Consider the following 19,295-nt stretch of genomic DNA (forward strand, 5'->3'; position numbering starts at 1 on the left):
TTTACTGCAATTCATAAAATACCATAGTTACCAAAGGTACCAATATTGGCTACTAGGTCCTGCTGAAAAAGCAGAAAATCCAACAACAGTGAGCAACATTTAACTTTATTTCTCATAAAACTGCTGGTGTTGTCATGATATTAACACTGTGTGTGTTGGTCGTGATTGTAGGGCCGTGTGTGTGTGTGTGTGTGTGTGTGTGTGTGTGTGTGTGTGTGTGTGTGTGTGTGTGTGTTACATGTGGCAATGAAAGGTTTTATTTGTGTACCTCACTAAACTACAATTGCATTACAGATTTAAAAAAAAAACACTGAAACATTCATATAAAAATGATTGAATGGATTATTTCATCTGATCATATGACCCAGATTTTGTACACGTTAAGAAACACTGCATGTCTTGTACCTCCACAGCAATTTAACATAGATTCCAGGCAGTGAACTGTCTGTTGCCATATTTGGTGTCATTGTTCACCAAAGTGTAACAGAAATAATTGGTACCACATCTGATGTCCCATGTTTGGATCCTCGGTTCACCCTTTGCATCCGTCGTATCTCTCTTTGTTTCTCTTGCCTCCAAACAAATCACTTCACTAGTAAAGCCATTTACAAGAACACTACTGGACATCTTAAACCACATGACTTGAACTTGAATCACTATTGTTAACGTTCAGCAGTGGAAATATAATGCTATTTACAATACATGATGAAACATCAGAGTCCTTCGAGTTCCTTTAACGCCTCCGACTGAGGCAAACATTTGTGTTATTGGTCTAACACGTCAGATTATTGGGTATAAATATCTAACATAAATCCACCAATGTTTTCAAGTGATTTACTTGTAGCACATTGGACCTAACATAACCGAACCATATTGTATTCAATATTATCAAAACTTTAATATTACATATTAAAATCTTTGCAGCAAGGGCTTTTTTTAAAATTTAGTTTGCTTGGTCTTTATTTATTTTTCTTTGTGTCAATTGCTTTTAGAGAATCCAGTTTTTGGGCTTTGAAAACATAGAACTTTATAATCTGCAGGTTATTCAAAGTCACGAGACATGCAGAATTTACAAGTCTTTTGTGAGATTAAATTCAGTCGATCAAGATTTAAGCTATTCATCAGTGCTGCCTTGGGTGTGGTGTGGCAATGGAAGCGTACTCATGGTCCAGTTTGGACAACACTATCTCATTATACAGAGCTTGACTCTTCTTGCACTGACAACTCAAAGCTAACAGGTCCTGAGCATATTCATCTCATTTTGAAGTCCATCTTATTTTTTTCTTTCAGTCTCAGGTCTTGTCTCTATGATCTCTTGGCTTCGGCATCATCGACGGCTGGAGCCATCTAAAGGCCGTCCGTTGCGCCTCAAATCACGACTAGGTAGATGAAGCGGGGGCCCGCGTGAAGCTGTTAGAGTCCTCGGAGCTGGAGGTGAGTCCTGATCCTCCATGAAGCTCTCAGGGCTTCCCTCTGCATCGCCATCAGGAAGGCTTCCACAACTGGAGCCTGGCGACATTGTCTCCAGAATATCGTCCCTCGCCAAACCCACCACTGTGTCCTGATGCGTTCCACCTTGCGGGCCTGCTTCGTGGGCACCAACCAGGAGCCCCGTTTCACCATCAGTTGTGTTGCCAACATTCCTCCCTCCATCCTGGTCCTCCAGGAGGTTGGAGAGAAAGCTGATGTACTTCATAGCGAGCCGCAGGATCTCGTTCTTGCTCAGCTTCTTGTCTGGAGGGTGAGTGGGAATGAGTTTTCGAAGCTCCGCAAACGCCCCGTTTACATTCTGCTGCCGCCAACGTTCTCGACTGTTGGTGAAGATACGACGTACGATTTTTGGCTGGCCAGCTGGCACAGAGATGGAATGGAAAAGACAGACATATTGAGAGTAAGGTAAGCAGACATTGATGGGGATAGTAACACAAATGGCAAACTAAGGAGCTAAATAAATTATACAATATAATAACAAAAGTGGAAGAACTAGAAGCAAGAGAGAAGATGCACATTTTGAGTTTTGACAAACACTTGCCTGGAGAAAGAATTTCAACAATCCTGAAGAACGAAGTAACAACATTGTCCTCCATACAACCATGGATTTTAGATGATAGAGCAGAAGCTACAGAAGTTTGCAAAAATCAGTAGAATATGCAAAATACTGCACCATTGCAATACATGATAAATGGTTCGTTCAGCGTGGATATGGTTATGGGGACCCTGAATACTTGTCATTGCATATGTACTTTTTATTTTGGCATGATAAAATACCCCACTGCAGGTAGTCACATCCTCCCACCCTTGACAATGGTGTCTTCAAAGGCTATTGCCACCCTATGAACACACCCAGTCTATCTTAATCCTTCAACCCACTCTGCAGTACATCCTTGGCATGAAGCAGCAGTACCCCCATCCTCCACCCCTGTATATGACAATGAGTGGGCAGCAGTGGAAAGAATGTTTCAAATGAAATAAACCCCAAATTTGCAAGTAAGAGCTTACTCAATGGTGCACATGTTTTTTTGACACCCTGACTAGCAGTATTCATTTAAGTCATGAAATTTAATGCATTTATTCATCTGGGTTAAACTCAACTGGAATTTCTTTTTGCAAGATATTTTCTGCAACACCCAGATTTGATACAGTGTTGATCCATGTCAGTGGATGAATGGCAATGGAAATGAGGAGGGGGCGTTTCAGGGACTACATTGGCAGAAGGAGGACACGACAGAAGTGCATCTTACCATACTTATAAAGATCTAAAATGCGCCTACCCTCGTCGAGTTCAACCTCATAAGGCGCCGGGCGGCGCTTTACCCTGTTGCTTGGGTACATGCTGTACTGCTCCGACTCCCCTCCGAGACTTCAGCGACAAAAACCAAAGAAAAAGTACACAGGTAAAAGACAGAACATGAATTTCGTCATACACAATTTCCTATATTACAAAGAACCCATCATCCCCTCTTGCAAGAGGAGCACACGTATGACAATACATACACTTTTCATTTCCTGTGGATTTGCATAGACTTATACTGAATTTCTAGTTAATGCACCCTTACTGTATTATAATAACAATAATAATTATTATTATTAATATAATAATAATAATAATAATAATAATAATAATAATAATAATAATAATAATAATAATAATAATAATAATAATAATAATAATAATAATAATAATATCATTAATATTATCCCAACCATTACTTTCCTGACCCAAACTCTTCTAATCTAACACCAACACGCATAAGTAAAATAAACCTTCATGTTACACAAAAATACGAAAACAAGGCTTCATCGTAGAATGACTGACTTTGTCTCCAGTGAAACAATATGAGTGATGTCCACAAACACACACATACATGCTAAATGTCAACATCATGAATTAATCACAGTACAAGCATATTGCAGCCTTTGGAGACCATAATAGGCATCAAACATTAAACTTTCTCTAATGAACACTCAGTGATTAAGTGATTAAATCAAACGTGCATTGAAAGAAAGATTTTTTTTTTTTCTATCTGTCGCCTCCTTTACCTGTTGATGGCGGCAAGAGGCTGCGCCAGGTTGTAGAGCATCGCCCGAGCCGGGACAGGGAACGCGTTTGGGCTCAGTTGGACCATTCGAGCGTCGTCTCGTTGCGGCGGCGGCAGCGGCAGCGGAGGTCTGCGAAGTTCCGTGATCGGCACCAAATGGCTTTCAGTCCTCTGTTCCACAGCTTTTATAGCGTCCCTCCTGGAGAGCTCGATCACCGGCACTTCCCTTTTCAGGTCAAGGGCGTTGTGAGAGGCAGTTTCCTTGGCAACGCCGTTGATGATGATGCTGATGCTTGTCCCATTGCTCGAGTTCTGCAGAGGAGCGTCATCCGTCTCCTCAGCCCCCTTGAAGCGCCCTCCCCTCTCCTTCTCCCCCTCCTCTCTCCTCGGCTCCTCTTCTTCCTTGCATCCGTTCTGTCTGGAGATGATGGAGGAGTCCTCTCGCTTTCCAGAACCGGATCCAGCGTCGGGACTTCCACGACAAACCTCCGGCTGCCTTTTATCCATCATTTTTTAAGATCTTCTCTGCTCGCTCTAGTCCACAACGTCCTGAATACGATTATCCTCTATGAATTGATTGATCGGAACATGCGATAGACTTAACGATTTACTACACTTAACATAGCCATTTTTAAAAAAAAATCATCACCACAATTATTGTTAACAAATGCAAATTTTACAGCCAGAAAGCATGCAGCGCAAGAAAGGCATGTTGTAATAGTTGTTAGCTGGTTACATTAGGTTAATCGTTATGTGATTTCATATTTTAAAAAGGATAAAATGCTCCGATTCATATCAAGAAAAAAAAAAACACACATTATAATTTTAATGCTAGTCCATAAAAATAAAAATGCTTAAATTCTCGATGTCTGTACCATTTTTTTTTTGGGGGGGGGGGGGGCATGTTGAAGGTCTAACAGCATTTATTTGCTGAAATTAAACCGGCTGGAATATAACACATCCTTCATAGGCTGATTATTGATCATGTATTTTTATATTTATTTTTACTCGATCATGCTAAATGGCTTTTATGATAAATATGGATGGATTTCTTTTGTAAATGTTTGTCATTTTTGTTTCTTCATCTACACCGACAAACGTAAAAGCTAAATTGGCCTTCAACATAGTTATGCCGGTAAGGTGCTGTCTTATCGGGGAATAAATCCACTTAGAGCTCTGCGTGAAACCACATTCTAATATATTAAGAGAAAATTGCGGCATTTACTGGTGGAATGATCGAACTTATTATAGAGAGGATGTGAGAATTAGGATCACGAAGGGGGGGGACGACTTTTTATCGAAATAAAATAGATTTTTTTTTTCTTCATTCAATCGACAAATATAATCGCAGAGCCTCACAAACACTTTCACATGATCATATGTATTGTGGGTTTTGTCATGTCTGTTTATCGTTGTTTAACCTATAGGCCATGCTGTTGTGGTTTAAGCCGATTATCAAAAACCTGCCATACATAATACACAAATGTGAGATATTTAAATAGAATATAATTAAAATCATGAATGTCCTAGAATATTAACATAACCGAACGACATGCCATCAACAAAGACTTGCCCATTAATTGCTGGGAATTCTCCAATAGGGCCTCGCATCCGTTATGACAGCCCGTACAGTCTTCAACCATCAGGTCGGACAATAGTACAAAATATAGGGTAAATATTACGCACAATACACCAGCAGTATTTTTTAAAAAAAAACATAATTCTAATCACTTAGCCTTTTGGAACGACGGACATGGTGGTTTAAATAAAGAGATTTGTATTTTGCGCTTACCGTTCCAGCCGTGTTGTTGATGTTACTGTGTAAGTGGAGCCATTTTGTGAGTGGGTCATCCATGTCTGAGGTTTTCTCTTTTTTTTCCTACCAGTTGTGGAGCAGTGTGTGTGTGTGTGTGTGTGTGTGTGTGTGTGTGTGTGTGTGTGTGTGTGTGTGTGTGTGTGTGTGTGTGTGTGTGTGTGTGTGTGTGTGTGTGTGTGTGTGTGTGTGTGTGTGTGTGTGTGTGTGTGTGTGTGTGTGTGTGTGTGTGTGGCTGAGTTATTCCTTGCTGCATCCAGTGCGCTCCCTCAGTATGGGGAGCGGAACACAGGCCGCAATGTGGCCGAGTGAGATAAGCGCACGGTAGCGGCCTCTTCATTCCCGATAAGCCGCTAAACCCATTATTTATGAAATGATTCATTATTATTTGGCTGTCGTGGACTATATAGGCTCGTGGAGGGCAAAGCATTAAAAAAAAAAAAAAAAAAAAAAAGCAAACAGGCACAGCGCAACGGCCTGTAACAACGCGAGGTAGTATTATGTGTCCTGGGCTTTAGTTGAGGTGTTTTAATTTTTTTTTTTTTTTGATGAAAGAAACAAAAGCTGGTGTTAAGCTTTTTGACCTACTTATATTTCCAACAAAGAAATATTTCTGAGACCATTTATTTATCAAAAACGATGAGTGATGATCGCAGAGGGTAGTCTCTTTTTATTTTTGTCCTAGAAAATACTCCTCGATGTCCACTTCTGCACCTTTGAGGATTCAGGCTACTGACAGAAATATAGACTGATAAAAAAAAAATCAAAAGGGTCTAATGATGACAACGATGTCTTAATGGGACATAAGCACGTATTGATTTAGGAATTGCTAATTAAATAAATAAATGTGCCGTTGTATGCCTTTGGGGAGGGGGTGCATGGATGGCGGTTCCCTTGGGGTTGATCTGGAGTCATGGTCGGGAGAGATAATACACATCGGCTTCTGGTCGCATCAGATAAGGAGCAACACGTTATCAGAGCACACACAGGACGGCCGGCATGACAGTAGGTATATCTAATAACGGATACTACAAAGCCTGTCTCTTTTCTAGACAAATAAATAAATTCAGTATATTAAATAATGACATCATTTGCGCGAGGAACATCATGATAGACAGATAGATAGATAGATAGATAGATAGATAGATAGATAGATAGATAGATAGATAGATAGATAGATAGATAGATAGATAGATAGATAGATAGATAGATAGATAGATAGAGATCGTCTTTGCAGACCTGTTAACGACCGCCATCCTACGTCCTGCTTGAGTTCTTGTCTTTAAACCATCCCAAAGTTTTATGAGCATCTTTCTAACAAACTGCTACTTTCAGACATATTTTTTATCAGCGGAAGCACCGAGAACTATAACTACATTTTTTGGTCCATATTTTCAATGTAGAAATATTAAATCAATGAGCAATAAACTGTAAAGTCAATAAATCAGAAAATACTATAAAAAAGTATTTTCTGTAGTTATTTCAATTGAGCCCGTCCATCTAACTGGTTACAACACAACGAAATGCGTGTATAAGCTTTTTAAGTGGTGTCCTTTGTATGTTTATTTTGTTTGTTTGTTGATCTATTAATGTATTTATTTTATGTTATTTCAAAGAGACAGTGTACAGTTCAAACATAAGTGTTGCCACTTGATGTACTGTACCAGATTGTATGCTTCACGCTCATTTGTGTCTGTAGTCCCTTTTTGAGACAAACCCGATAATGCACAATTAATAATGTACTATTCAAAAATAGAATTTTGACAAACCCTTTATTTAGATGCAAAACACATTCAATATCATGAAGGAACAGATAATACAGCACAAGCAAAATGAAGGGAAATATGATGTATGTCAGGAAAAATGACTAAAACTGAAAGGGAAATTAAATTCATTTTTATTTGGACACAAATTGTAAGGGCATTTTTTATAAACCCTTTATTTTAGTGCTACCGTAAATGACACTACTTAGAGATTATTTGATACATATTCATATACGTATAAGTCAATCATCTGACATAATCAGCGACCTGGGCACCATTTTAAATGAGACACATGGCTCCACTAAATATTAACGGAGTCTAACATTACACTGCAAAATGTAAAAAGCAAAGTAATTCATAATTACAGAAGAACTTGGCTTGAATGTTTTTTTTTGTTTTTTGATTTGTTTTTTGACTTAAATGGGAGATTATCAAATATCACCATAACAAACAACTGAACAGTGAACCACAATAAATAAGATGATATGCCATTTTAAGGTGGCTTGATCCTCTATACTGTTGTTTGGACGTCATTTTTGTTTTGCTTTATTTGCTTGACCTTGTAATCCAAGTCTCTGGGCCTATTTCACGAAGGCAGGGTTAACCTACCCTGAGGTAAACCTGTGGTTCTGGGTTGCTTTACCCTGAACTTGTAAAAAACCAGGGATTTCGGTTTCACAAAAGCGGTTCAGGGTTAGTTTTCCTAACCCAGAGTAAATTGACCCGCAGTTTAACAGACACCACAACTTGGGGAAAAAAAGCCATCATCAATGGAGCCCCGATTCATCGATTCACCATGACGACGGACGAGACGCGCACCGCGACGCTTTACGGAAGTCGGAGTACAGATTTTAATTCATGAATAGAAAGACTTTGAGGACATTTTCAGAAGAAACAACAGCGTTGCAGCTGCAAAGAAGAGCGACATGTCGTGGGAGTGAATCGCTGCTCAAGTCGATGCGTAAGTTCTAAGTCCGTTGTACTCACGCTAAAAATATGGAAGTAAACGGATTCAAGAGTAGTTTATTAATTTTATTTAGGTGCGATCCAGTGGGGGGAGAAGGGCACGTCAGCAGCTGAGAATGAAAATAAAAACATCGTTCACACAGGTCAGACTTCATCATCTCGTTAGGGATCCTCCTCATCCTCATGTTTGATATTGTACAGTAAATATTAAGAGGACGTTTGACTGTTCGGTTGTTTTATCCCCAACATAAAGCTCTTTTCACGCACATAAATGCGCTCTCATCTATATCAGGTTCTGTTAAATAATTAAATATATTTAAACGTTTTATTGTTGTGTAGATAAAACAGTAAATCGACATATGAGCGTTACAAAAACAGTTGAGAAGGATATTCACACCATTGCGTACACCTATAATATATAAGAACTGAAATCAAGACCTGACATTAGCTCGTCTGATACAGTCATAGCCAGAACTGCTTTAGTTCATACAACAGTGGCCGTGACATTGTACTGCTTATAACCGCTTTAAGGTATTCCAGGTTTTATTTTCTGTCTGTTTTAGTCACATGATACACACAGGAGTTAATAATGATTGAAAAAAAGAAAGAAATTAACAAGAAATTGAAGAAACCAAAGGCGGGCTAATATTTTATGTTATTGATTGTTCTCTTCCCATTGCTTCACATTCTGGTGGAATACAGAGTGTGACCTTTATCCTCTACTGAAGTACTAACACATTCTCATCCCTTTTTAAAGAGAACTGATAAACAGAACTGATAAAGAGAACTGTCCGACAGGATATGACTGGACATCTGAACGCGATACAAAACAAAAAATCTCTGTGAATTAATCAATGGGCTCCTCGTCAAACGGACATGCTATGTTCACCTCTGAAATACGGAGTTATTTATTAACCTTTACTTCGGTCAGACTCTCCATCCGACAGAACCAGGAAATGAAGCCGCGCGAGCGGCGGTGAAAGGGGGTGGAGTCAGAGGAAATCCTGGGTTTGTGGAATGAAACCTGCTCCCGACCAGGTTATGTTCAGAGAGTCTGTTACTGCGGTAAAAAACCCAGAGGTTCAGTTCACCTCGCGTCATGAAACAGGTCAGGGTTACTTCTCTAACTGTGGGTTAAGTCACCCCCCTTTGTGAAACCGAGAACCCTGATTTCAGGGTTAACTTACTCTGGGTTTCCACTGCACCTGCTTTGTGACACGGCCCCTCCTCCAGACCAGGCTAGCTTCAGAGTCTGTTACTGTGGTAACAAACCTACAGGTTTACCTCATGACACAGGCTAGGTTTACTCCTCTGAATCTGGGTTAAGTTACCTCCCTTTGTGACACCGAAAGCCCTGGTTTTCCCTGATTTCAGGGTTAACTTACCCAGGTTTTCCACTAAACCGGCTTTGAGAAACGGACCCTCTGTCTCTATATATACTATTGACAAATATACCTTTACTCCTGTTATCATGCTCTCCATTTTTAAATGTAAAAATGAACTGAAATGTAAACCAGCTACTTCACATCTACCGCCCACACATTTACAAAAGCAGTGTTTGTAGTTGTGAATTATAATCCAGCAGTGGCTCTGTGCTGTGCCCAGCTTCTCAGTCAGCGCTGGGCTCGTCGGGCCGGCATGATCTGAAGTAAAGCAGTGCTTTCCCGGGTCATGAGCCGCGTCACCTGGTCCAGACTGAGACCGGCTACTGCCTCTCCATTCACCTGTAGAATTTCATCACCAATTCCGAGCAGACCAGTGTACCCACTGCTGTCTCCCACCTTCTCTACATACACACCTTGGAAGGAAACAGTAAGCAAGTGAGAGAAAGATCAATACATAACATATACATATATTAGAATCGCAATCAGAATAATTGAAATGACACAATATATAACATTTTATATGAATTTGAGTGTGAAATACAATTTCCGCTGAATTACCTTTAAATTTTGACAGATTAGATTATATTGTATATTGTATCCGATAATGAAATCTGAGAATTTGATTGCCAGATTCATCCACATGCTATTGACAGACAAGTCAAAGGGATCTGGGATGACTTATAATTTTGTTGTTCTCTTTTTTTCAAGATGCTCAGCATATCTGAAGAATAGACTTGCATTTATAAGGAAATACAGTTAAGTGCTGCAAAACAAAGATTTGTATCCCTGACTGTGCAGAGAGAATTCTTTAAAAAAAAGTTACCAGTGTCTGGTCGACCTTTGCCTCTTGAGATAACGAAACCAAAAGGACCATTTGGGGGTCTGATGAGCTCCAGGTGAAGGGTCCCATCAGAGGAAGCCTGGGTGACCCGGCCCACTGGACGTGCCATTCTGGAGGCAAGTACATCAACACTCAGGGCCTTGTGGAGTTCCATCTGAGGGCTGTCAGGACTGTAAAAGCATAAATGCAACTTCAGTCAAGAGGAACCACTGTTTAAGTATAACACCTGTTTTTCTCCTTATTCTCTTTCAACACCTACCTGGGTGCGAGGCCATATGGCACCTGCACCTCTCCAAGTATGGTTGAACGTTCCGTTCTTCTCTCTAAACTCTGTACAGAGGAGGCTTTGCGCAGTTGGGCCAGTGGCAGCACCTACTGGCAAATAAATGGCATTGTAAGAAAATGTGTTCTTCAATTGGTAAACTCGATTGCTTTATTATAGTGTATTACTCCTTACATTCTACTTCTTAGAGAGAAAAAAAAAAAACCCTTTACATCTATTTGATTTAATAAAATTTAACAAAAAACAAAAATCAAAATGTAAACCTGCCCCTGTCTTGAAGACATTTGCTACCCTTGCTTACCGTGTGCAGGGTCTGCAGTGATGGCGTCCTCTGAATGCGGATGGTTGGCTGCGGTTTGCGTGTGGGGCTTGGGGAGGCAGTGCAAACTCGCGAGGCAGTGGGTATACTTAGCTGCTCCATGCTGCTGGAACGGCCTCCTTTCACCAGTCTGCCAACACTGTTCAGACCAATGGAGGAAAAGAAACGACGCAGGAAGAGCTTTGGCCTTCCATCCAATTTCCTGTGGTACAAATGAGAAAATGTTTTACTGTACTCTGATGTAGATTAAATACAAAAACAAACTTTTTTTAAGAACTGATAAAATAATTATTTTGCTATTGCTCTGGTCTTTACAGGTGATGCTTTTTATCGCCTGAAGAGGGCGGAATTGTCTTGATCATGGAAATTTTTCAACCATAACAGCCATGTACTCCTTGTCAGGGTGACAAATTTCTACCAATATTGCAGGATAAGTCATTTTAGAAGCAGCAATGGTAGGAAGAAATAGATTAACTGCCTAAGATATGAAAAAAGTGGCATTAAAAGTGGGGCAACAGTAGTTCAGTCCCCTAGACCTTGGGCTAGGGACTGGAGGGTGGCCAGCTCAAGGCCAGTGTGGACCAAAAACATTTGGAGTGTAAGCTAGCAGTGGTAGGTGCCAGTTTACCTCCTGAGCACTATTGAGACACCCTTGAGCAAGGTAGCGTCTGCCCTTCAAGCGGCTCATTGAGGAACACCAGAATGGAGCTGCCTGCAACTTTACCTCTTGCTTTATTTATATTGCATTGGTCCTTGTGTGTGTGTGTTTCACAGGCCTGTTTTGAAAGAGGGATCAATAAAGTACAATTATTCCTCTTCTTATCATAACTTACCTGGACCCATCACAGTTTTCTTCCCATATGGCTTCAGCTTTCAGATGTTCTGCTCTCAGTAGCTCTGCTCTGAGGTCCTCAGCCCGAGACATAGCCAGGCCTCGAGGACGACACTCAGGACCAGAACAAAGTTCTCCACTCAGACCTGCTGGTACAGTGGGATATACTGAATTTATTTTCTCTCTCTCTCTCTCTCTCTCTCTCTGTCTCTCTCTCTCTGTCTCTCTCTCTCTCTCTCTCTCTCCGTGACAACCACTCACCTGTTCCTTCAGCATCCCAGAATTCAACATCTGGCAGGTCTGTAGCGAGTCGAGCGGTGGAATACCTCAGGGTTGAGGGCCTGACGCATGACACTGGGCTGCTTGTTGGGTTCACTTGGGTTGAAGTCACTGGAGACTCTCTTCCAGTAGAGTCCAAAAAGTCAGATCCTCCCTCCCCTCCTTGATTTGAATTTACCTGGAACTGAACGGTGGACTGACTTGCAGCAGACCGATTTCTCGAACTTGACTTCAGAGCAGATTTTATAGGCATCACTGGTGTAGTTGATTCCCTTAGGTCCCCAGATGCCCCCATCAAATGTGGCTCCAGTGTGACGGGACTACCTGGGGCAAAGGACACAGCTCTGCTCAAGTTGATTCTGTTCCTGGGATTAGAGTTACGCCGTTGAGCCCAAGACGGACCATAAGGGCCATTGCCAGACTCCAGTCGACTCTCTCCTTTTCTGCTTCTTCTCCTAAGTTTTCCAAACCCTGATGATTTCCACCCTGTGCTAGTCTCTTTATTTTCCCCCAGAACATAAGCTCCAGCAAAGGTGACAGTAAGAGGTGCCTTGGGACGAGTACTTGCTTCTGGCTTGTTTGCAGTCACCCAGTGAGGAGTTTTTCCTCGTGGGTCCTCGAGGTTGTTGGAATTCTGTATCTCCATGTTATGTAGATCCTGAGATGACGAAGCCGGCTGAGGCTCCCTGACCACGGAGCCACATGCTTCACATTTCTTTACCAGCACTATAATTTCTTTAATCACAGTTGTGGGTTCACTATTTATGCCCACATCTTCTTGCATCCACAAAGGAGGCATTGAGACACTTCTATGGCTTCTGCTCCTGTCTGAACCATCACTGTTAGAATCTGCCTTACTTTCTTTACTCTTGGACTTGGGCGTTCCGGGTCTGCCACGCTGTCTCACTCTATCCAAATACCGGGACTCTGCCTCTTTTTCAGATTCATCCTCAAAGCGCACCCGTGTGGGTGAACAACCATAGCGTCTGGAGCGACCACCTTGGTCTCCAGGGGACGTGTCTCTTTCGTTGGGGACAAGGAGAGGAACGGTTACAGTTTGACCAGCAGGATCTTCTTTGGTGTTAACAACTTTTTGCACTGGTGCTGGATGGGGAGAATCAACTGGTTGTTCTTTCCTACAAAAAGTAAAAAAGAACTGAAAGTGAAACTGATTTGTAGGCTATTTCCTTGTGAAAGTGAGGCAGAAACTAACCCTGTCATTTTAAAAATATTTAGAAAGCAAATGATTCAGTAATGAGCTAATAGACATACAGTACATGTTGTTGCTATTGGCATATTTACAACAGGTCAGTTGTGCATGTTTGAATTCATTACAAATGATGATGATTATAAGTTATAAATGAAGTCTTTCTGATAAAAGGTGATTTATGGAAAATATATATGTGACATTTCCACATACAAATCTACATAAAATGATTTCTCAACGTATTCCATACTTTTAGCAATCAGAGTCATGCTCTAAAACATGAACTCATTTTCACTTGGCCAAAACAGACCACATGCAAAAGAAAGATAGATGGAGCAGAAAGAAGTTTAAGAGAAACACAAGACAGGGAACTGGGATGAACAGATACAGGAGACTTAAGAGAGAGAATGGGAGACAAAGAGGGAGAGGTAGCAAAGATGTAATTTGCAGACAATGTAACTTTTCACACAGTCGCATGTACACATATGCAGTACTGTGAGGCACAAACGTTGCATTCACAGTCACCAAGAACTGTCAAAGCCCATGGGGGAGAATGTAGCCAACTCACACAGTGGATCTCTGATCGGAATGGGAACGTCTGCCGGGCCGATCGCTTTTGACGTGATTGGAGCGAGCCTTGAGCCTCGCCCGCTCCAACAGAAGCTTGGCTTGCTCATGTCTTGGACTCAGGGGAAGCTCGTCATTGATTACAAGAAGGGACCTGACGATCATGAAAAAAGAAATAGAACAACAAAATCATTTGGATGTGAAAACACAGGCAGGATGATACTGAGTGTATGATGAGAGGAGGATAGATCACCATCTGTTTTAGGGAAATTTAATATCTTATGAAGTGTTCAAATGTGCAAAGCCTTTATGCGTGCTGGGACATATCTAGCGACATCATATTCCCAACAGATTGACTTAACAGAGTAAATCAAACTGCATCTTCCTAAGCTGCCTTATGTAATATTAGAGAGATATACTGGAGCATGACCCTGGCAGTGAGCAACAGAGGGAAACGTCATCCATCCATCTATCCTCAGGCCCAGCAGCTAAGCAGCTCTGCATTGTGCTTCATCGTCTGTACTTGTCTTTATCCCCTGTTCCAGTGATAAAGATAGCATGATACACTAGCCATGCGGATTATCCTTGTAATGGACTGACTGTGATTCATTCTCTCCTAGGTATCAACAGGAAAACATCTTTCAAGATGAGAGTTATTGCAGTGTTTCACTCCAACAGAAGCAAAAAGGACATAATTAGCAACGGTTTTTGGTAACCCATATAATGCTGTTCTCCAGCTAATTACATCCCGATTCAATGTGGTGATATATTGTAATTGTTAGTGTTTGTGTACTGGTCTGTTCGTTCGTTCGTCCGTTAGTATGTCCAACAAATATGTTCGCAACCTTTGCAGATAGAAAAAAAAAAAAAAAAAGCAGATTACTTGGGCAACAAAGGGGATGAAAATGAGATGATGACCTTGACCATGAGAAAACTAGGTCAAGGTCAAATTTCGAATTTTGTACACTCAGGAACAAGTTAAGATAGAAAGACAAGGGAGAAGGCCAGTATGAAGCAGACCATAGATCAAAACTGGTGCTTTGATCTGCGTATGCCCTAGCTTTGATCTATGGTCAAAGCTAGTGCATAGCTTACCTTTCAGGGTAGGTCAGGACAGTCTCTGACTGCCTTGTTATAATATTACATCAACAATAACAACACAAAAGAAAAATAGAACTTTTCAACCACATATTTTTCTAGGATCCTCAAGTTGGGAAAAAGTCAACATATTTTCGCAAAACAAATCTTGAGACTAAGAGAATATTTAAAAAAAAAAAGACATTTGCTTACTGTATATGTGCCTTACATTCCAGAAAGCTCTTTTAAAATCACAAAAAAGTGAAATTATTGTTACAGTAACCAGTATCACCTATCAAAAACATGCAATCCTTAAATATATATTAAAAAGATTGCCTCTTTTGGGGAAGATATGAGAATATGCAATCAGTTGAAGAGTTGGCCAATGATTAAAACACTATAAAATAATGGAGGAAATATTCTATTTATTATTTTATTGCAAAAAAAGTGTTTCACTCACTTACCAGTACAAATGAGTTAACCTCTGCCTTAATATGCTTAATCTCCAAAGTTGCAAACCTTCTACAGATCAGTTTCTTTTCACAATAAACATTCTATTTCAGTCATGTATCACCCAAACTAATGATTGACTCATGTTGTCTCAATGTTTTTTTGTTTGTTTGTTTGTTTGTTTTTACTGTGCATGAGAGAGCTTGATTGAAACTTCAGATGTTTTATTCAAAGGAGAAGCAATTGTCTCCACAGGTAAAACCATTATATTGTATGAGGACAGGATATAAATATTGGACAGTAGTTGTACATTACTGCCCCTAAGCTAAGCAAAGAAAGAATTACGCTGATCACCTCAGATAGGGTTCAAGGTCCTGAGCAGGACTGGCTGAGTCTGGGCTGTCCAAAACCCCCTGGGCACCTGAAGCCAGTGGAAAGCATAAAAAAAATAATTAGTTTTTTGCAATCATTAAATGCATCCTATCCACATAAAAAACATTTTTTTCTCCACTATCTTTATATAATTTGTTGTGCATCCCATATAGTCTGGTATGTATGACGGTTAATAAATACACCCATGTAGCAGTGTTTAATTCTTAAGAAGTGCACAGTTCTTATTCGGTGTTCCAAGCGGTGCTTGTTTGAGGGAGACACGACTAGGGGCACATAACCCATAGGGGCACAACGGCACATAGATATTAAAATAATCGGGCCTGTGTATTTTCATAACCTTCATGCCACTTGATTCAGTAGCAATTTCATGGGTTATCCGACTGATCCGTAACCTCAGTCAAGAAAAAAAAAAAAACAGGTTATGCAACTCGTCACAGGCAGTTAAAGGCTGATTTACCAGGGATAAGGGGAAACAAATCATCTGCTCATCATGGATCTACTTGTATGTCCTACACTGGCTGTACTGGTATTGATACACACATGGCATGTATAAACAGCAGTAATATGAATACATTGGATGGTGAATGGTTAATCCATTCACATAAATGTCTACAAAAAAATTCTGTTGCACAGAATAGTACCCAGACTGAGAAACAAAACCCAGGACACCTCCCCCCACCACTCTGACTGCTAATAATAGCAACATCCCCATGTAGATCTGCACATCTGACATCTGTTCAGCACTGGGAATCAGCCAGGTTACATACAACATCATAGGGAGACATAAACAGGCATGTTAAAGGACATCTGAATAGTTGGAAAGTTTCCTATTCGGACAAAATATTTACATTTGAATAACATTAGAGCATTTAAATGCTATTTATATTTTTTTCTTTTTGTTTAATCAAGGGTGGATGATAGATAAGATAGAGATAGATAGATAGATAGATAGATAGATAGATAGATAGATAGATAGATAGATAGATAGATAGATAGATAGATAGATAGATAGATAGATAGATAGATAGATAGATAGATAGATAGATAGATAGATAGATAGATGTGATGTCTAAAAAAGTCAAAGCGTTTTCAAGAATTCACCCTTAATGTTTTGGATGAATTCCCCACCTTTACAATCAGATGTGTGAACGACATCTTCACTTTCTCCACCACTCTGGTCTCTTCCCTCCCTGTGGTCGTGTTGCTGTTCCATTAACTTTGCACAGGCCCTCTGCCTCATCTTTAGTTTCTCATCAACAGATAGTAACCCACTCTGTGAAGACATGCTTTCCGAGCTGTCCGAACTGCAAAGTGTTTTGACATCTGTCTCCTTCAGCTCACACCTGTCTAGGTAGCACTCCATGCTGTTGGAGTATTTCAATTGTGAAGATGCATTGTTGTCATCCACCACCCCTCCCACATCATTGCTGCTGTCTATGTCATCTGGTTTAGACGTCCCCTGAGCTCCTGGTAGTGTTTCTATCTGAGTATAGTCCTTCAAAGGCAAAGTGGAGGAAATGTTGTTCGGGCTAATGCCATTTAGCAACAACGTTTCAGGGCGTGCCACTCTCCAGAAGCCCTTGGGTGGTGCCCAGTGTCTGGTTGATGTTGAAGACTTGGAGGAAGAATTGGATGATGTCTTAGGAGCAGAAGTGGTGGTAGAAATGGAGAGCAGGGGCAGAGGAGGATGAGTAGGAGAAGATGGGGCATCCTTACTGTTGATTGAGTTATAGGACAAAAGACTTTTCAGGCTGGCACCCTCCCCGAGCCCAGGAGGCTGGCCCTCATTTGTTTTTGAGCACTCTTGTTCAATATCCTCACCATCCTGGAATGATTTTTCTCCCTTTGCTTCAGCTGGAGGGCTGTGGATCTCCAAGCTTACTTGAACCTCTACCTCCTCCTCCTTCTCATCATCATCACTGCTGCTTAAGATCTTTGCAGTATCTGACCTCCAGGAGGGTGCAGGAAGGCATAAACGACCCTCTCCTCTGGACCTCTGACTAGGATGGACGTCAGGCGGAATCTGCCTTGTCGGACTGTTCACTAAGTCCTCTGTGTCCAACTTTTGTCTTTCTTTGTCTCTTCCTATTGTCCTTCTTTGTGTGAGTGACTTCACCTTGGTCTGTAGTGTGTGCACGGCTGAAGTTTGAGGAGAAGGAAGCTGGGTGCTCAAAGAGGTTGCTGGGAAAACAGGCTGTACGGGGCCAGTGATCAGTCCCCAGTTAATGGGAAGCGCAGAGGGTGATGGGGAACTGGATTTTTCTTGTTTATTATCAGCCACCTTGTCTTTCTCCATTGGCTGGTTATGCAAAAAAAAATACACAGATAGGCCCTGTAAATGGACAATAAAGGTTTATACTTGCAAGCATCCAAAAGGCATATTAATTAAATCTGTTACCAGCAACTAACTATGTGATCTGCCTGGTGAGGAGATATGTAGTGTGGATTCAGTCACGTTGAGTTATCCACTGATTACTCTGCAGTGCACAGGATAATCCTTCAGATTGAGAATAAGCAACTGCTGCCTGCAACTGAGCCCCTACACGAATAAACAATATTATACGTAAATGTCATTATATTCATCAATTTGTAAAAAACAAAAAACAAAATCCACTTTAGGAGAATAAAATAATTAGAAGATCATGAAGAGCATTTTCACAATTCTTTGCTAAAAAACTAGTTGAAGAAAATATACTTAATGAAAAATGCAAGAATATTCGCAAAGTTAGGACTAATTTCATAATAACACAATAAATGATGTACAACACCTGGATATTCCGTGAAGATGGCGTCCTTTTAAGACAATTCCACCACAGACAGTCGTCAGAAAGTTAAAATGATTTCAGGTGCAACTGCACAAATTTGAATTGGCATCCATTCTGAAACCTGCGCCAAAACGTGCACGGTATTATATAGAACATCCTCAGGTCGACGGCTGACATATGTAAAAAGACAGAACAACTTTCGACTCCTGATAAATAAGGAAAACAAGTGTGTCGCTCCACATCTCTGCGCTGTCCGTTTTCGCTGCTGTCTGCACAGATCTCGGTCCAGGCAGCATCAAGCGAGCCAGCGGCCTTTCAGTCATGATTGGTCCAGTAATCCCTTGCAGAAATCGGTGGGATTACGCAAAAATGGAATACAAAAATGCCTGCCTTAATTTTGTCCTTGCCTCGCGAACCCTTTTATCGAGTGAAGCTCTGTTGCGTAAGTATGGAGCACACACACACACACTGACTCAGTGCATACAGTAATGAGCCAATGAGAAAAAAGAAATGAGAAAGCTAAAATGGTTTTGATGGCCTTAGAGCGAAGAGAGACGCCACTATTTTTCGTCATTTATCTAGTATTGTAATTGTTCTGATATGAATAATCAGAATTTTCATCGTAAAAAAAACACTATTAAGTTATTCTTATTTGCAATGCAGATCATTTCTTCTTCGTCTTTCTCTCACGCATCTTTCTCTCTGTGAACAAACACACGAGCAGTCTCGTAAAGTCTGTCTCACTGGGACAACATTCTATTGACCAGTTCGTCACAATCCTCACATGGGAGCAGACTCTGGTAGATGCTCGTTGTT

General features: G+C 40.8%; 2 protein-coding genes and 1 long non-coding RNA gene across 15 annotated transcripts; 1 reads left to right on the forward strand and 2 right to left on the reverse strand.

Annotated features, from left to right (window-relative positions):
• Positions 1-324: 324 nt before the first annotated feature.
• Positions 325-5,489, reverse strand: tal1 (T-cell acute lymphocytic leukemia 1). 7 transcript variants are annotated; one of them, XM_068341190.1, is made up of 5 exons: positions 5,332-5,476; positions 5,113-5,172; positions 3,541-4,088; positions 2,742-2,860; positions 325-1,851 (listed from the first exon to the last, which is right to left on the reverse strand). In XM_068341190.1, exons 3-5 carry the CDS (start codon positions 4,047-4,049, stop codon positions 1,328-1,330), a joined length of 1,152 nt encoding a protein of 383 aa, XP_068197291.1. In that variant the 5' UTR covers positions 4,050-4,088; positions 5,113-5,172; positions 5,332-5,476; the 3' UTR covers positions 325-1,327. The 7 variants fall into 7 exon arrangements, with proteins under 7 accessions (XP_068197291.1, XP_068197297.1, XP_068197293.1 ...); XM_068341196.1 differs by having other exon boundaries at positions 2,772-2,860; positions 5,332-5,474; XM_068341197.1 differs by having other exon boundaries at positions 1,476-2,119; positions 2,772-2,860; positions 5,332-5,481.
• Positions 5,490-7,107: 1,618 nt separating this feature from the next.
• Positions 7,108-19,083, reverse strand: si:ch211-13f8.1 (uncharacterized protein KIAA1614). Of its 7 annotated transcripts, none has more exons than XM_068341276.1 (11): positions 18,483-19,078; positions 18,113-18,253; positions 16,843-18,013; positions 15,676-15,742; positions 13,796-13,948; positions 12,003-13,156; positions 11,743-11,890; positions 10,892-11,111; positions 10,567-10,679; positions 10,290-10,477; positions 7,108-8,191 (listed from the first exon to the last, which is right to left on the reverse strand). In XM_068341276.1, exons 3-11 carry the CDS (start codon positions 18,008-18,010, stop codon positions 8,148-8,150), a joined length of 3,255 nt encoding a protein of 1,084 aa, XP_068197377.1. In that variant the 5' UTR covers positions 18,011-18,013; positions 18,113-18,253; positions 18,483-19,078; the 3' UTR covers positions 7,108-8,147. The 7 variants fall into 7 exon arrangements, 6 of the variants coding, with proteins under 6 accessions (XP_068197377.1, XP_068197373.1, XP_068197372.1 ...); XM_068341272.1 differs by having other exon boundaries at positions 7,108-9,879; positions 18,124-18,253; positions 18,483-19,074; XM_068341271.1 differs by having other exon boundaries at positions 7,108-9,879; positions 16,843-18,046; positions 18,124-18,253; positions 18,483-19,074.
• Positions 8,156-10,315, forward strand: LOC137612646 (uncharacterized). The gene is made up of 3 exons (XR_011038858.1): positions 8,156-8,224; positions 9,687-9,901; positions 10,175-10,315. It is a non-coding gene; the product is annotated as an uncharacterized lncRNA (long non-coding RNA).
• Positions 19,084-19,295: the final 212 nt, after the last annotated feature.

Source organism: Antennarius striatus, chromosome 18, assembly GCF_040054535.1.
Source record: "Antennarius striatus isolate MH-2024 chromosome 18, ASM4005453v1, whole genome shotgun sequence".
NCBI classification, from domain to species: domain Eukaryota; kingdom Metazoa; phylum Chordata; class Actinopteri; order Lophiiformes; family Antennariidae; genus Antennarius; species Antennarius striatus.